Source organism: Cicer arietinum, chromosome 4 (genome assembly GCF_000331145.2).
Source record: "Cicer arietinum cultivar CDC Frontier isolate Library 1 chromosome 4, Cicar.CDCFrontier_v2.0, whole genome shotgun sequence".
Lineage (NCBI taxonomy): Eukaryota > Viridiplantae > Streptophyta > Magnoliopsida > Fabales > Fabaceae > Cicer > Cicer arietinum.
Genome location: NC_021163.2, coordinates 18,764,612 through 18,781,621, shown reverse-complemented (window position 1 = coordinate 18,781,621; position 17,010 = coordinate 18,764,612). Strand labels below are relative to the sequence as shown.

The window sequence follows — 17,010 nt, the reverse complement described above, 5'->3', positions numbered from 1 at the left end:
GTCCATACATTGTTAGTAAGAAACAAGAGATTTTTTTATATATCCTCTTTTTTTTTTTTTTACACTAAAATACCCCACTCTCATATAATACTACCTAATTGTCAGTAGGCAGTCACTGGCCTAGTACGCTGGAATTTTTTTTTTCCACTTAATTGGAGGTCGGCCCCGTCGCGGGCCCAGGGACGACCCTCGCATTAGAATTTAATTGTTTTTGGCTCCTTTTTATAATTATTATATCATTTTAATAATTGTTATTAATTATTTAATAAATTAAAAATAATTAACTTAATAAATAATAACAATAATAAATAACAATTATTATTATTATTAAAAATGATTATAATTAAAAATTATATTATAAATTTTAAAGAAAATACATTAAAAAAGAAAAAAAAATTATATTAATAACATAAACCAAAATAAATTAAATTAACGAAACTCATACATTGAATTGAATGTGCCTCATATATTACGCTTGAAGGATCCACTTTTAGAACTAGCTCTACGCTTGTACATCATGTTAGAATCTTATGATTACGTGACAACGTAGAATTTGTGCATGTATAAGACATATCCAATGTATAAGTTTCGTTAATTTAATGTATTTTGTACAAGGCACATTCAACGTATAAACTTCGTTAATTTAATGTATTTTATTTTATATTATTAATATAATTTTTTTAATGTATTTTCTTTGAAATTATAATAATAATAATAATAATTATTATTATTATTATTATTATTATTATTATGATTATTATTATTATTTATTAAAGTATTATTTGTTATTATTATTATTTATTTATTTAATTGTTTTTAATTTATTAAATAATAAATAATAATTATTAAAACGAGCAAAAAAAAAAAAAAAATCCTAGTGGGAGGTTGCCTTGGACCAAGGACCTCCTTTTTCCTTCACAACTATTTTCTATGGACTCCCAAAAATAGGACAATAAGGTAATATTATTTAGAAGTGGGGTATTTTGGTGTAAAAAAAATATATATATATAAAAAAAATCCAAAACAAGAATATAAATTGCAGTAATCCGCTTCAGAATTCACCATACCTGAAAGTTCGTTGAACTCTTTCTCCAGTTAAAGCATGAGTAGATTTATGCTTCTGGTCCCCGCGAATTACAACTCGGGTAGTGGCAATTGCATCAATGCCTTCAGTAACTGCATTCATTGAGTACTCAAGAAGAGTTACTGGTTCCTGCACATAAATTAAGAGAAGAGGATTCCTCCATCACATTACTACATTACTAGTGACAACAACTGCAGCATTATTCTATTAAATTGTGCAAAACACGGACCTAACTTCACCATAGTCGGACTTCCACACATTCATGTAGTCAGACATCCATCAGTAGCCGTTCGATCAAAATCGGACATTTTAGATTTTAAATTGGCATTCTAAAATAAAAATTAAAGTTTACATTCTTTTGGACTATATAATCAAAATTGAACGGCCACTAGTGTCTTTGGCTGCGTGAATGCGTCAAAATATTGACAACATGGAATCCAATTTCGCAAAACACAGCAATCATGAAAAACTAGATTTACATTCTGGGTTAGGGAAGAAAAAAAGAGAGAAAGACGATCAATAATAATAAATAGAAAATACTATTTGAAGGTTGTAACGTGCTACAATAACCTACTTACTATATACTTTTATTCTCTCATGTGAGAGAAGGACACAGAATCAGTTATAAAAGGACTCATCACCATATGTAGTATCTCTATAGATCTTGGTTTTTTATCTCCCCGTCCCCTATCATGAAAGGCTATCACTATGGAAATAAATAAGAAAATGACTAAATCGGATTCCTAATTACAAGCTTCTGTCTACTAACAATGACTAAGAATCGGATTCACTATGGAAATAAATAAGAAAATACAACCAAAATTAGAAAACAGCTTTTAAGATTTTTACTTCAATTGCATGAATAAGGATAGCATAAAGATATCCTGAATAGTGAATATACAGTCACAAAAACTTCAAAATTCCAAGTATGACAAACTATGGACCCCGAGAACATCGAAGTTCATGCAATGACTTTATAGTCCCAGTTCCAAGTTATGCTAAAGAAAAGCTAGATTGACAATGTTTTTCCCCTGAGTTTAAATATGGCCTTTAAATGATGTTCATTCTTTTTTTGGAAACCACAATCCCAGGACAAGGTAAAAGACCATAACAATATTGAACGCTAAAAGGCAAGTTTTCAGATATTATTAGATTGCAAGAAGATACCATATACTGAATCAAAGGAAATGGACAAGAAAAATACTTAGATACTGAGGTATTCCAATATGTTTTCTGTTAAATGAAAAGAAAATATTGAGAGACATGTTAAATAACTCATGTGTTTCAACTACACAACGGAAATTCTTTATATAGACTATAAGGGATAAACAATCATAATGACAGGAATACTTACACTCAAGAATACTTACAAACTATTTATTTTATTTACATACTAATATATTATTTTAACACTCCCCTCAAGCTGGAGCATATAAATCAAATGCACCCAGCTTGTTACATATATAACTAATTATAAGACCTCGCAATGAATTTGTAAACACATATGCCAACTGATTATTGAAATTGGCAAAGCTAGTGATAATATTGTCTGATTCGATCTTTTCTCTAACAAAATGGCAGTCTATCTCAATATGCTTAGTCCTCTCATGAAAAACAGAATTTGAGGCAATGTGCAATGCAGCTTCATTATCACATATTAGTGTCATTGGGATGGCCTCTTCAAATTGAAGTTCTTTCAGTATCTGTTTCAACCAAATTAGTTTCATGACCCTGTATTTTGCCTCAGCGTTGGATTTTGCAACAACACTTTGTTTCTTGCTTATTCAAGATATTAAATTTCTTCCGACAAGTACACAATACCCATAAGTGGATCGTTTATCAATTGGTGAGTCTGTCCAATCGACATCTGAGTAACCAACTATCTGAGTATGTCCTTTATCTTCATAAATGAGACCTTTTCTAGGTGCACTTTTGATGTATTTAAGAATTTAGATTACATCATCCATATGTTCCTGGCAAGGAGAATTTAAGAATTGCCTTATCACACTGACAGCAAAAGAAATGTCAGAACGGGTAATGTGAGATCGTTTAATTTTGCAATCAATCTCATATATCTTTCTGAATCTGATAGAGGCTCCCCCTGATTAGGTAGGAGTTTGACATTTGGATCCATAAGAGTATCAAATGGTTTGACATTTAATAGACTTGTTTCTTCAAGAATATCCATAGCATTTTTTTCTTTGTGAAATTACAAGGCTATCCTTGGATTGGGCTACCTTGATACCCAAAAAATAGCAGAGATTACCGAGGTCTTTAATCTGAAATTTGAATTATTTTGTTTCAACAGGAGTATTTCTTGTTGATCACTACCAGTTATAACAATGTCATCCACATAAACAATAAGATAGACGCACATTTGGGTTGAGTGACGATAAAATACAGAGTGATCGCTTTCACTACAAATCATACCAAATCTTGTAGTATCGAGCTGAATCTGCCAAATCAAGCTCTAGAGGACTGTTTAAGACCATAAAGTGACATGTGCAATTGATAAACCATGGTGGAAGACTCCCCCTGAGCAACAAACTCTGGTGGTTGCTCCATAAAAACATCCTCCTCAAGATTAATGTCAAGTTGATGGAGTGACCAATGTCGAATTGCTGCAATGGAGAAAAACAATCTGACAAATGCCATTTTGGCAACAAGTAAGAATGTATCGCTGTAATCCAACCCAAAAATCTTAGTATATCCCTTGGCCAACAAGCGAGCCTTAAATCGATCAATCTTACCATCAAGATCAACCTTTATCGTACAAAGCCAACGACAGCCTACTAAAGACTTCTGATGAGGTAAAGGGACTAGTTCCCAAGTACCGCTGCTTTGTAGAGTACACATTTCATCAAGCATTGCTTTTCTCCACTCATGGTGACATAATCCTTCACCTAGAGATTTAAGAATAGAAACAAAAGACAAAGAAGACAAGCAAGTGTAATGCAAGAGAGAAAGACGATGATAACACAAATCGATATAATGAGGAGATAGATTACGTGTTGTGTGAATATCCTTACGAAGAGCCATGGGAAGGTCATGCTGAGGTGGCAAGGCTGGATCCGGTGGTGGCGTCAGAGGAGAGTCTGTAATAGGAACAGGAACTAGTACAACGAAGGGCGGGCGGCGACGATGATATGTTTGTAGTAGTCGTGGAGGTTCGGGGTAGACTCGACAGGTTCAATAGGAATAAGAGTGGGCGGAATAGGGAAAACTATCTGAGGAGGTTCGACATTAATGTCATGATAGGGCTCAATAGCTATATGGGTCGATTCAAAATACGGTACATACTCGAAAAAAATAATATCAGCTGATGTGACATATTGGTGTATTGTAGGAGAATAACAACGATAGTCCTTTTGAGATCGACGATATCCAAGAAAGATACACTTGAGTGATCGAGCTGACAGTTTGTCCAGACCAAGAGATAAATTGTGAACAAAACACGTAGACCCAAAGACACTAGGAGGTAGTGGGTGAAGAGGGGTATGGAGAAAAAGGATCGTATTAGGGATATTGCCATCAAGAACAGAAGACGACATACGATTGATTAGGTAGCATGCCGTTAAGACTGCATCCCCCAAAAACGTAATGGAACATTACCATGGAGAAGTAAGGTTCGGGTGGTTTCAATGGGATGTCAATTTTTGTTTTCGGCTACCCCATTATGTTGGAGTGTATGTGGACATGACGTTTGATGAAGAATACCATTGGAAGCCATAAAATTTTAAAATTGATGGGACAAATATTCTTGAGCATTATCACTTTTTAAAGTACGAATAGAAACACCAAATTGAGTTATAATTTCTTGATAAAATTGCTCAAAAATAAAAAACAGTTCAGATCTATTTTTCATTAAAAATAACCACGTACAACGAGAGTTATCATCAACAAAGTAACAAAATACTTAGACTCTAAAGTAGACACAGTACAAGAAGGACCCCAAATTTTAGAGTGAACTAAAGCAAAGGAGGATGAAACCCTTTTATTGACTCGATCAGGAAAATGATTACCAGTGTGTTTCCATAACTGACACGGCTCACAATGTAAAGTGGACAATTTAGACAAACTAGGCACCAGTTTTTGAAGTTTGGTAAGGCTTGGGTGTCCTAGCTGAACATGGACAATATGTGGGGAAATCTGTGGCAGAGCAAGTCGTGGATGATAGAGAAAGGTAATACAGGCCTTGAGACTCATATCTAACACCAATCGCCCGTCTCGAACTCCGGTCCTGCATGGTAACATTATTATTACTGAAAATAACAGTACAATCAAGGAACCCAGTCAATCGACTAATTGAAAGTAAATTAAAAGGACATCCAGGTACATAGAGAACAAATGCAACTGAAATGGAAGGGAGAATTTGGACAGGCGCCAACCCCTTGAGAGTCATTGACATAAGTTATAGTAGATAAAAAACCAAATATAGAGAGAGAAGAGAAGAGATTTTTATTACCAGTTACATGATCAGATGCACCAAAATCTAGAACCCAAGGGATAAGAGAAGATGAGTGAGATAGGTAAACAGACGAGTTACTAGTGTGTGCAACCGATGTAGTAGAATCAGAGTTCGGATAACTCTGTACCCATCGGGGGAAATCTTTATAATTTGTCGGGGAGCCCCGTGGAGATGGTGTAGTCTGAAAAGTGGCAGAAGGGTCAAGTTGAGTTGCATTTATCGCAGGCGAAAGCTTACCATGCAACTTCCAACAACGATCAATAGGAGGGAGAAGCTCATTAAAATCATGAAGTGCACTATGAACAATGCCAAGATTTCAAGAAATAAAGTCACTTATCGTCTTCAGAGTAATGATATTCAGCAAACGGTGACAAACTCTATAGAGATGTTGAGTGTCATTAGTGTAGAATGTCTTTGTCTGACTCCAAATCGATTCACACGTGAGATGTGGACGGAAAATCGGTTTAGCTTTGAATGAAGTGTAGACTTAATGACACTGCACAACTGAACATGAATCTGTTTCCATTTTGATGTTTTAGTGGCAACCACCTTTTCAGAATTTTTAGTTAGATGGTCCTCTTAACCTTGTCCAAGCATCCAAAGTTTGATGTCGGCTGCCCAACTGTCATAATTTGATTCATTCAATTTTTGGACAAATAAAAGAGAGGTCATGGTTAGTAAAGAGTGGCAGATAGCGCGTCCAAACTGGAGAAACAGGGGTTGTTTGAACTGAAACTCGTATATACGTTAATCAAAAATGAAAACTCATGATAGATATGGAATCAGAAGTTTGATGCGAGAGCAACGAAAGAAGTTGCGTCGTGAACGTCTGTCAGACGCGCCGTCACGCGCGGTGGACGTGGGTGGCGCGTGGATCTGTCGCGTAGGGAGAGTGGCGGCGCTAGGGATGTTTGTTGACGGCGCTCGTTGAGGGATGGGCTATCTAGGGTGTACGACGCTGCTAGAGTGGTCGTTTGCTGAAAAAGGTCGTCGGAGAGAACGGCGGCAGTGACAGCAGAGCGTGGCAGCTGGAATTTTTTTTTTGAAAAAACAGTGTAGCAGCGGAAACCAGAGTTGAGGATACGGTTTGCCGGAAAAAAAAATTCTCACCAGAGACAGTGGGTCAACCGGGTAGTTGAAAATTAAGATCGTCTCTCAATAGACTCTAGATACCATATTAAATGAAAAGAAAATATTGAGAGACATGTTGAATAACTCGTGTGTTTCAATTACACAACGGAAGTTCTTTATATAGACTATAAGTGATAAACAATCATAATGGTAGGAATGTTATAGACAGGAATACTTCCAGACTATCTATTTTATTAACATACTAATATATTATTTTAACACTTTCAAACCCAATAGGAAGCAATAAGTTAATAGCAACTAGGAATATATTATGGCTTCAAACCTTAACAATCAGATCAATAGCTTTGTATGCTGAATCCACAGGCCCTGTACCAACAGAACAAGCAACGCATGTGCTACCATCATCACCCACTAGTTTAACGGTTGCTGTTGAAAGACCAAGAGTTCCACAAGTCACCTGAACAGGATAGATATTGATTAGTGATATTGATAGATTCAACCAAATATAAGGATAATGTTGTATATTATTCAATGGAAAGCAAGGAGCTCAAGGCTCTACAATGGAAAAGAGAAAAACACCAGAATCTCTAGACTCCTAATCACAAAGAAAAGTTATACCCTAACATCCTTTTGCAACAATGGACAAGAGAAAAGAGAAAAACACCAGAATCTCTAGACTCCTAATCAGAAAGAAAAGTTATATCCTAACAACCTTTTGCAACAAACGTGAATACCCCTACTCACCAACCCCCTCCTCCTATAACAAAATCACATGGGATCTGCCACCTCACTAACCAACATTCTGTCCTGCTGTCCCTATTCTACCCCTGTGCGTGTACACTGTCCATATGTCCTATCATTGCGGCCCCTATCTGTAACAGCCTCGTCCACAAGGCTGATGTTGGGAAACTGACTCTGCAGCATGCCTTCATCATCCCAATTAGTCATCCATACCCCTTCTCTTTTCATTTAATAAGTCGTTGTCGATTCTACTGGCCCCCTATCTGAATCAGCCTGGAAGCCAAAACTTCCTCTGGTTCCTCTATGTCTTCTGCCTCTATTTCTAACCATTCAGGAAGAGCAACTTCTACTGTATAATCAATCCCCAACAGCTCTCTTCAACTGCGAAATATGAAAGACCAGATGAACTCAAGTGTCTGGAAGTTTAGTTTGTAGGAAAAAGCACCTACGGGGTCTAAGCTTGAAAAACACCCACTCCCCCACTTCAAAGGACAAACCCTTTTCTTAAGTTCACGCAACACCTCGTCTCTATCCACCAACTCTGTCCTGCCGCCTCCACTCTAGTTTCTCTTTGAGAAAACCTCGCCAAGGTTGGTGGTGCTCTCCCATAAACTATCTCAAAGGGAGTAGTCCCTGCTGACCCATGAAAAGTGGTGTTATCCCACAACACTGTCCAAGGTACCCAATAGGACCAGTTATGTGGCTGCTCCAGAGCAAAGCAACATAAATACGCCTGCAAACATCTATTAACAACTTCAGTTTGACCATCCGTCTCCGAATGATATGACGAAGTTCCATCGCCTAAAATCATGTCTTCCCAATCAAAGGAAAATTTGCCAAACCCTTGTAACCATGGCACCCCTAAAATCATATCAAGGTCTCCCAACTCCAAAAGAAAAGCATCTACTGTAGTTAGGAATTTCCCAACTGCAGCTCCACTCCTCTGCACTGTCTCGTAATGGTTACACGGTGACCATCATCCAATTTAACTCCCATCGCCTTCCCTTGTTCTATTCGTAGAGACAAAGATGTTGCCACCAGTATCACTACTGAGCATTCGTTCATCTTCCCTTCGATTTGCATGGTGGTTGAAACGGTTTCGTTGTAATTTACCCCTTCAGCAACGTCGAACAACCCCATCGACGCACACTATAAGTTCTCCTCGTCCTCATCATCCTTCAGCTCGATGGCAATCACTAACCTTAACGGTTTCTCTACACATTGATTTAAAGAGTGATATCTTACACCACATCTGAAACATAACCCTCGTGCTCTCTGATCCATAAGTTCTATTATATATGAAAGGTGTTTTACCCTTTTGTTATGATCGTCGACAAACCAATGACAGCAGTCCTCTCAGTGCGACTTTAGATCCAATGCTCGATCCATGCATATGCGTCATCGTGTGAGAAGTAGGTTGATTTCCCTTGAATTGGGTTCATGTATCCGACCCGGTAGTTGTTCATTCACCTTGGGCACAGGTTGTGTTCTAGCACGAACACCCCTTTAGTGTACAACCCAATATTCACGTCTCTTCCACTCCTCCACGTAATCGTACCACCAGCAACTCCGTTTCTAGGTGTAAGCGGCCCTCGTAACTCCATTTCAACATCTCACACAAATTTCATAGCCTGTAAACGCGTACGAGGATTGAAAGTACGCTCTTGAAGCCTCAGGTCTAACTTGAATCCTCCAACAAAGTACCCTAGGTATTGTCCTCCATACATCTCAATCAATGCTTATCTCAACTTTTCCCAAGTCAACAAGTTCTCAGTTTCACGCAGAAGATTGAACTAGGGAATGGTTGCACCCTCCATTCTAAGCTTCACCAATTTCACCTTCACCTCCTCTGAGGTGTTTTGCAACTCAAAATACATCTCCACCCGTGTTATCCACCGTACGGGATCTTCATCGTCAAACGAAGGCAACTCAACCTTCTTCACAGCCATCTGATACTCCGACATTGTCTCTTCGCCGGTCTCAGACGGCCTAATTCCTTTAGGTGTCTTACGAATTTTGGCGAACTTTTAACCCAAAGTTTTATGAAACTCGTCCCCCAAAGTGTTTCGAAACTCTACAAACGACTATCGCAAAGACCCTTCCAATGTTAGTACCCATGCCTCTGAAGCTTCCATTCTATCTGACATTTTTGGTGGCATCAACTCTAAGTTTCCCTGCCACCTCCGTCAGATTCGGCAGGTCGAACCAATGATAGATTCAACACAAATATAAGGATAAGGTTGTATATTGTTCAATGGAAATCAAGGAGCTCACGGCTCTACACTGGAAAAAGAAAAACACGAAAGTCACAATACTCCTAACCAGAGAGAAAAGTTCTGTCCTAACATCCTTTTGCAACAAATGTGAACACCCCTTACTCACCAATCCTCTGTCTCCTATAACAGAATCACATGGGATCTGCCACCTCAAAAACCAACGTTCTCTTCTACTGTCCCCACCTCAAAACATAATTTTCTCACTCAATCTTCCCAAACCCTCTCTCAACCTACATGCAAAACTGTAACTTGGAAGAAAGGGGAAAGGAACTCACTCTTTTCTAAATCTGAAAAGGATTTTTTCTCTATATTTTGGTTTGTTGAATAATTCATGGTTTCTATCTCTACTCCTCTTATATTCTTTTGTTTAGGGAGATAAATGGAGAGTTTGTTGGAGAGGATGAAGCTTTGCGTACCATTTTAAGCTTGAATGTAAATTTTTTTGAGGCCGGTGAATGAAGAATTTGGGAAAAAGTTTCACACCAAGGAAGGTTCAACTCATCACTAACTTGGGTGGACCTAATGAATTACCCCTTTTCTAATAAATTAATCTCACTTCTAGATGATTTCAAAACTACTTAGGGACTAATTCCATGGCTTAAACCCATGACCATCTAATCACATGGCAATAACTCCAACCGCTGTGCCATATATCCCCTTCATTGTATTGACTGTTGAATTTCAAATAACATTTCAGCTTACCTGCAAATCACCAAGCTTCCAAATAGGCTCTGCCTGAAAAACTTCATCCGACACCAATGCTCTGAGATCAGCATCAGTAATCCTCTGAGAAAAAATAAAAGTATGTTATCAGAACACATCCAACAGATATGGAACACAGTATTTCATCCTCCATCCTTGATTTAATAGAAAAAAGGAGGGACTACTGGTTTCATTTATTACTAGTTATATTAATTTCTCGGTATAAAACGTCACTTACCAAAAAGACTTTCTAGAGAATTTAAAAGACTTTTTGGTTATAAAAAAATCTGTTGGTATTCAATCAGGATTTTAAAAGATTATAAATAATTCCTAAAGTATTCAATTAAGATTTCCAAGATTTTTTAAAGAGGACAACAAAATTTGATGGTATTCAATTGAGATATTTCACAACTTAAAAATTATCTCTTGGTACTAAAAAATACAGAGTTTGATGGATTTTTTAGTAGAAAGGATTTTGAGACTTTTAGTTGAAAATATATATACTATTCTCCTTCAACAATCTTGCCAAAACCCTTGAGACTCCAACAATAATTTCTTTACACCGATTCTTGCATCTCGAACGGCACATGTCAGGTTTTTCTTTCTCACCCTTTTCTTTTTCTAATAAGTTATCATTACCTCTAGTTTTGTTTTTTTATACAAATTGCCGTCTTGTTTCTATTCAAAAATAGATGTTCTGGTTATTATAATTTTATTTTTTTGTCAGTAGATGAAATGGTAAAGAAACTCGCACACAATTGCGAGATCTCAGGTTCGAACCCAAGACATAGAACTCAGCCTAACAATATCAGCAATTGTCAGTTGAACTAAACCTTAGGGATGTGTGGTTTTTATTTTTATTATTAAGTGATTATTATTAGTAGTAGTAGAAGGTCATTCCGTCAAAAACAAATTAGAAATATGTGGTAGTTATTTTTATTATTGGTATATTTAGTGATCACAAAGGGGATTTATAACAAGGAAATAACAAAGAAAAAGGGAGAGATAAAGATAGCTAGGAAGCTTGGACCATAGAAGATACTAATAAGTTGTTGCGCATCTTGGTGGATGCTATAAATGATAGATTACGAGATGCCAATGAGTCACTTAGCAAACAAAATGTAGAACGAGTTATACTTTGTCTCAATGCCAATATCAAAGTACCTAGAACTTATAATAATTATTTAAGCCAAATGAAGTGGTTTAGAAATGAATATAATGGGATGTCAATAGTATATCTTGTCATCCAATCTTGTAACTTTGAATTTTTTCTTTAAAATCCACGGGGTTCTTTCAAATCTTATAAATCTATAAAATATTTCAAAATCTATGTTATAAACCCATCAAAATCGTAATTATAAAATCCTGATTGTAAAGTCTTTTAAAAAAATCTGAAAAGTCTATACATGCAAAGTCTTTTAAATCTACAAGACTTTTTTTTGTCAAAATAGTCTTTTAAAATCCTAATCCAATACACCCCCTTAGACCCAATTTAATGACCAAGTCAATGCTAGCTAGATATAAGGCCTTGCATATTATAATTAGAAGCACTTTAAAGGGAAAGAAAGGAAGTTGACTTTTGTATACCTTCTTTTGCTCAGCCACTGCTTTGAAACGCCAAAATAAACTCTCAACTTGGTCGTCTTTAAGTTCATAACCAAGCTGAAACAACAGAATAAATAAATCATAAGACAGAAAGATAAAAAAAATATTCAAAAATTAGCTACAACAAAAATGTCTGGATACCTCTTCTAGTCGCTTTCTCAAAGCATGGCGTCCACTACATCATTAGGAGGAAAAGTGTTTGTTAGGAGGACAAAATAAAAGAGCAGTCAAATTAACTGCACTACGTGATATAGAAAACCTATATTACGATCCAATTTAAAGACGATGTGCGTGTTGGTTATGAAGTTACAGAAGCAACCCAGAGGTTTTACTACCATGTCTCTATAAAATTGTAGTCAAAGTCAAATCTTAGTTTAATTAAATTTAATCATTTCAACTCTATTCACTGTGCCATGGTAATTGTAAACATCAAGACAGTATATAAATATAATACTTAATTTAGGAGACGATATATTTTAAATAATTAGAAAAGAAAAGCATGTGTACAGGAATTGGTAGCATGTACAAGAGCCGCTTAGATATAAGTGTTTTGGAAATAAATAAGGATTAAATAAGTTTTTGATCCTTATAAATATACTATATTTCGTTTTTAGTCCTTTTAAAAAAAATTCAAACAATGAATGGTCCCTTAAATATTTTATATCAACAATGTTAGTCCCTATTTTTAAATTAACTGATGCGTATTGTCTGAATTTTTTAATAATTTTTTGCAGATATGTTTAAAACATTACAAGAATTTATCTCACAAAATTTTTGATTTTTTTTAACAACGGATAGGGATGGTAATAGACTAGGCCGTCTGTCAGGAACTTATGGTCTGGCCTACTTATGGTCTGACCTGGTCTATTTAATAAAAAGCTAGGCTCAGGGTATTTTTAAAACCTATTTATTTAAATAGGTCAGGCTCAGGCTTATAAAAAAGCCCATTAGGCCTGACAGACCAGTCTATATATATTTTATTATTTATTAATGTTATTTTTATTATTATTTATTAATAATATTATTTCCTATTTTAAAGTCTATCAATTAGGCAATCACTCAGTAGTCGTTCCATATTTGTTTGAGAGGTAATAATGGGTGCGCTTTCAGGAAAAAAATCGATTCTTTGAAACCAAAAATCATTTTTTAAGGTTTAAAGGGCGTTTGTTTCAGATTTTTTTTAAATCATTGTTAGAAAAATTATTATTTATTTAATATAATGTACATTGGTATTTGTATGTTGAAATTGGTATGGACAGAACATGTATCTTCATATGTGTATAGGGGCTAATTATGAATTCATTTTGTTTTTTTGTTTTCTCGGAAGATTGTTGCAGTGCAAGTTATTATTTTATTAGATTCGATTATAATTTTATTAGTCTCCCTTTTATATAAAGGCATAGTTTAGCCTATTTAAAAAAATGTAAAATATAACATTATAATGTTTTAATGTAAATAAGGTTTTTAAATAAGCTTTTAGGCCAGGCCGACATTTAAAAAAATCAGGCCAGACCGAAAAAAAGCCTATGATAGGCCGTAGGCCAAGCTTAAAAAATTAATCGTAGGCAGACTCAGGCCTTTCAAAGTCTGGTCTGGCCTATTCCCACTCCTAACAATGGATTAGTTAAATATGATTTTCTATTTTTATTTGCAGCACTTAAAAGTTCATATATAATTAATCTTTTGTAAAAAATTTCTAAATTTTTCAAAAAGAGATTATTATGATGTTCTAAACATGTCATTCAAAAATTCGATTGATACACATGAGTTGCCTAAAATGCAGAGACCAAAATTGTAAGTTCAAAATATTTGAGGGACCATTGTTTGAAAAAAGAATTTAGAGGACTAAAAACTATATATAGTATATATTTATAGATACCAAAAACTTATTTAACCCAAAAAATAAATAACATACCTAAGCTTCCCCAACACAATACCGGCTTCATTGGATCTTTCAAGCCCAATGTCCTCAGGAGATATGATTTCGTATGTATTTTTGTGTTTAAGCATTCCATCCTACAACATAGTGATGAAGATAATTAGTTAATTCTGGTTTGGATAACCACACTAACACAGCATTTGTTATTGTTGAAAATTGAAAAATAAAAGAAAGAAACTAAAGAGAGAGAGAATAATAAAGAAGAACATATATCACTCTGTTTGGTTAAGCAGAGAAATCGGAGAGGGAGAGAGACAGAGCGAGAGAGAGAGAGAGAGAGAGAGAGAGAGAGAGAGAGAGAGACTAATCATGTGGGGCTCATGCCTTTTTTAGTCTTCGCGCTCATGGGAATAAAGTTGACAAAAGATCTCATTTTTTAATTTTGTTTAAACCATTCCAAAAAGGCAGCTACCACACTATACTACTATATTATACTAATAATAATAAAACTAAATCCTCATAAAATTTGGTACATGGTACAAAAAAAAGGAAGCGGGTTTCTATTAGTATGTTTGGCGTCAGAAACATGGTCAGTCAGTTTCTCTCCAATTATATCCAGCTGAGCATTGTCATATATATTTACACACTTATTTCTACAGTACAGCTGAGCATTTAAGTATGGAAAGCCTGATGTATACATCAGGTTGGTTATTATGATAGACTTGATACATATTTCTACAGTATGTAAATATATATGAAAATCAATGAATACATCAGGTTTATCCTATAATCTACAATATACGCGCATATAAGTAGTTATCATAACAGCCAACCTGATGTATGCCACTTTCATGAGCAAATGCATTAGCTCCAACAAGAGCCTTGTGTGGCTGTAACTGCAAACCTGAGTACTCTTCAACCTATAGAAAAAGATACCAGTGAACAAAACAATCAACAAATGCCTTTAAAGGGGAAAAGAAACAACAGAAAGATAAATTGAGATACTAAACCATCCTGCTTGTCATATAAATGTGCCTTGTATTAATTCCAGTGAACAGATTGTCAAAGACATGTCCTCCACATTTCAGGGCCATCACAACCTTGAAATTAAAAAAAAAAAAATAAGTTTCTGCAAACCAACAAGGGAAAGCAATAATGTTATTGCATCAACCAAACAACAGAAGATTATCCATCACCTCTTCCAACGAGGCATTTCCAGCCCTTTCACCAATCCCATTAATTGTGACTTCCAGCTGCCTAGCACCAGCGCGTGCACCCTGGATGCAACCAAGATCAGGAGCATACAAATTATGAATCTAGCAGCAAATATATCAGCAAACACTAGAAGAGACAGAAATACCCACCTCTATGGTGTTAGCAGTAGATAAACCAAGATCATTCTGACAGTGGGTGGAAATAATAACATTCTCAACTCCAGGGGTATTAGCTTTTATATCAGCAATCAGTTTCCCAAATTCACTCGGCATCGTTATACCAACAGTGTCAGGTATGTTGAGCGTAGTAGCCCCAGCCTTAATAACTTCTCCAAGAATTTGATAGAGAAATTCCCTATCCGACCTGGTAACATACCCCACAGACCAAAAAACAGAACCATACATATAATCGTGTTGTTAAATAACAGCAAGCAAACATGGCAGAATTATAACAAGACTCTTTTTAGTACAAAAAATTGTCAACAGAATTTGAACAAACAACTATTTTCCACTATATGCGATTGACAATACTACATATAATAGTGAAAGAGTGAGTTGAAATGAAATGAAATGAATGAGATATAGATGAGTGAATACCTGCCAGCATCTTCAGGACTGAATTCGACATCATCGCAGCCTAAACTGCGGGCAAATGCGACCATACTGCGGGCTTTTTCGATGACCTTTTCTTTGGACATTCTAAGTTTGTACTCCATGTGAATGGCACTGGTAGCAATGAAAGTGTGAATTCTTGGCCTCTTCGCGTATTTAACAGCCTCCCAAGCAGTTCGGATGTCCTTCTCGTTGCACCTAGAGAGTCCACAGATAACGGGAACGTAACCATTGTCGTCAACGTCGTTTCCGACTTCAGTGGCAATAACTTTGACGGCCTCGAAGTCGTCTTTAGAGGCAGCGGGGAATCCGGCTTCAATTATGTCAACGCCGAGTTTCGTTAGCTGACGAGCAATGTCGAGTTTCTCCTTGGAAGTCATGGAAGCGCCGGGGGATTGTTCGCCGTCACGGAGGGTGGTGTCGAATATGCGAACGTAGGAGGGATCAGGGATGTGGTTGGGGATGTAAGGTGGACGGCGGCGAGGAGCTTCCGGTTGGGATTGAAATTGGGATTGGGATTGGGAGGAGGAAGAAATGGAAAAATTATTGCGCGGTTTAGAGGAATGAGGGAAATGGAAGCGGATGAGGGGTTGGTTGTGGAAAGAGGGAAAGCATGTGGCTGTTGCGGTGGTGGGAGAGAAAAAGGAGGTTCGAATTGCGGTGGCCATGGCAGTGGAATAGAAACCCTAGATGATTGTAGTGGTGTGCTTCACTTCACTTTACTAGAATCGATAAAGTGATGTGGCGGATGGGATATCCTCGATGGCGGCACTGTGATGTCGTGATTGCGTGCCTGCGTTGAGAGTCTAACAAGTCAAACTTCCTACCTACTCTGCTTTTCAAATTTTTAGTTATTTTACATTAGGTATTTATAGTCCCTAGCACTTCACCTACTTCCTCGGCCACTTTTATAATTAAACATATTTTTTTTAGACAAAAGATTAAATTATTTACTTATTATTGAATAAATTATTAAATTAAGAAAAAAATAATAATTTAAAATAGTATTCTCTTAAATTAAATTGAACAATTATGATTATTTTTTATAATAAATTTAAAAAATAATTATATTTGACTAATTTTTTTAATATTCATAAAAATAATTATTTTTAATTATAATAGTCATTGTAAAGTTTACTATAAATTGATACTATACATTTTAATGACAATAGTAAATACTTTTTATTTGAGATGTTAATTCAATATATGATATACATTTATTTTATTTTATTTTTATTAAATTAATATTATTTAATTTATCATTTCAATTATAAAAATAAAATGAATAGACTATTTTTGTGATTCAAATAAATAAGGAGGACCAAAACTATAATTAA

At 35.8% G+C, this 17,010-nt stretch overlaps 1 protein-coding gene across 1 annotated transcript; it reads right to left on the bottom strand.

Moving 5' to 3' along the window:
* Positions 1 to 1,036: 1,036 nt before the first annotated feature.
* LOC101494159 (2-isopropylmalate synthase 2, chloroplastic-like) lies at positions 1,037 to 16,513 on the bottom strand. Its single transcript, XM_027333546.2, has 11 exons — positions 15,659 to 16,513; positions 15,212 to 15,425; positions 15,044 to 15,124; positions 14,858 to 14,947; positions 14,681 to 14,767; positions 13,884 to 13,984; positions 12,110 to 12,143; positions 11,951 to 12,025; positions 10,364 to 10,447; positions 6,967 to 7,101; positions 1,037 to 1,213 (listed from the first exon to the last, which is right to left on the bottom strand). Exons 1-11 carry the CDS (start codon positions 16,339 to 16,341, stop codon positions 1,052 to 1,054), a joined length of 1,746 nt encoding a protein of 581 aa, XP_027189347.1. The 5' UTR covers positions 16,342 to 16,513; the 3' UTR covers positions 1,037 to 1,051.
* Positions 16,514 to 17,010: the final 497 nt, after the last annotated feature.

Coding starts and splice junctions, on each gene's coding strand:
- LOC101494159 (XM_027333546.2), bottom strand. CDS start 16,341: ATGGCCACCGCAATTCGAACCTCCTTTTTCTCTCCCACCACCGCAACA. Junction 12,026..12,109: donor TGAGAAAGCGACTAGAAGAG/GTATCCAGACAT, acceptor CTGTTGTTTCAG/CTTGGTTATGAACTTAAAGA. Junction 10,448..11,950: donor CAGTGGCTGAGCAAAAGAAG/GTATACAAAAGT, acceptor ATTTTTTCTCAG/AGGATTACTGATGCTGATCT.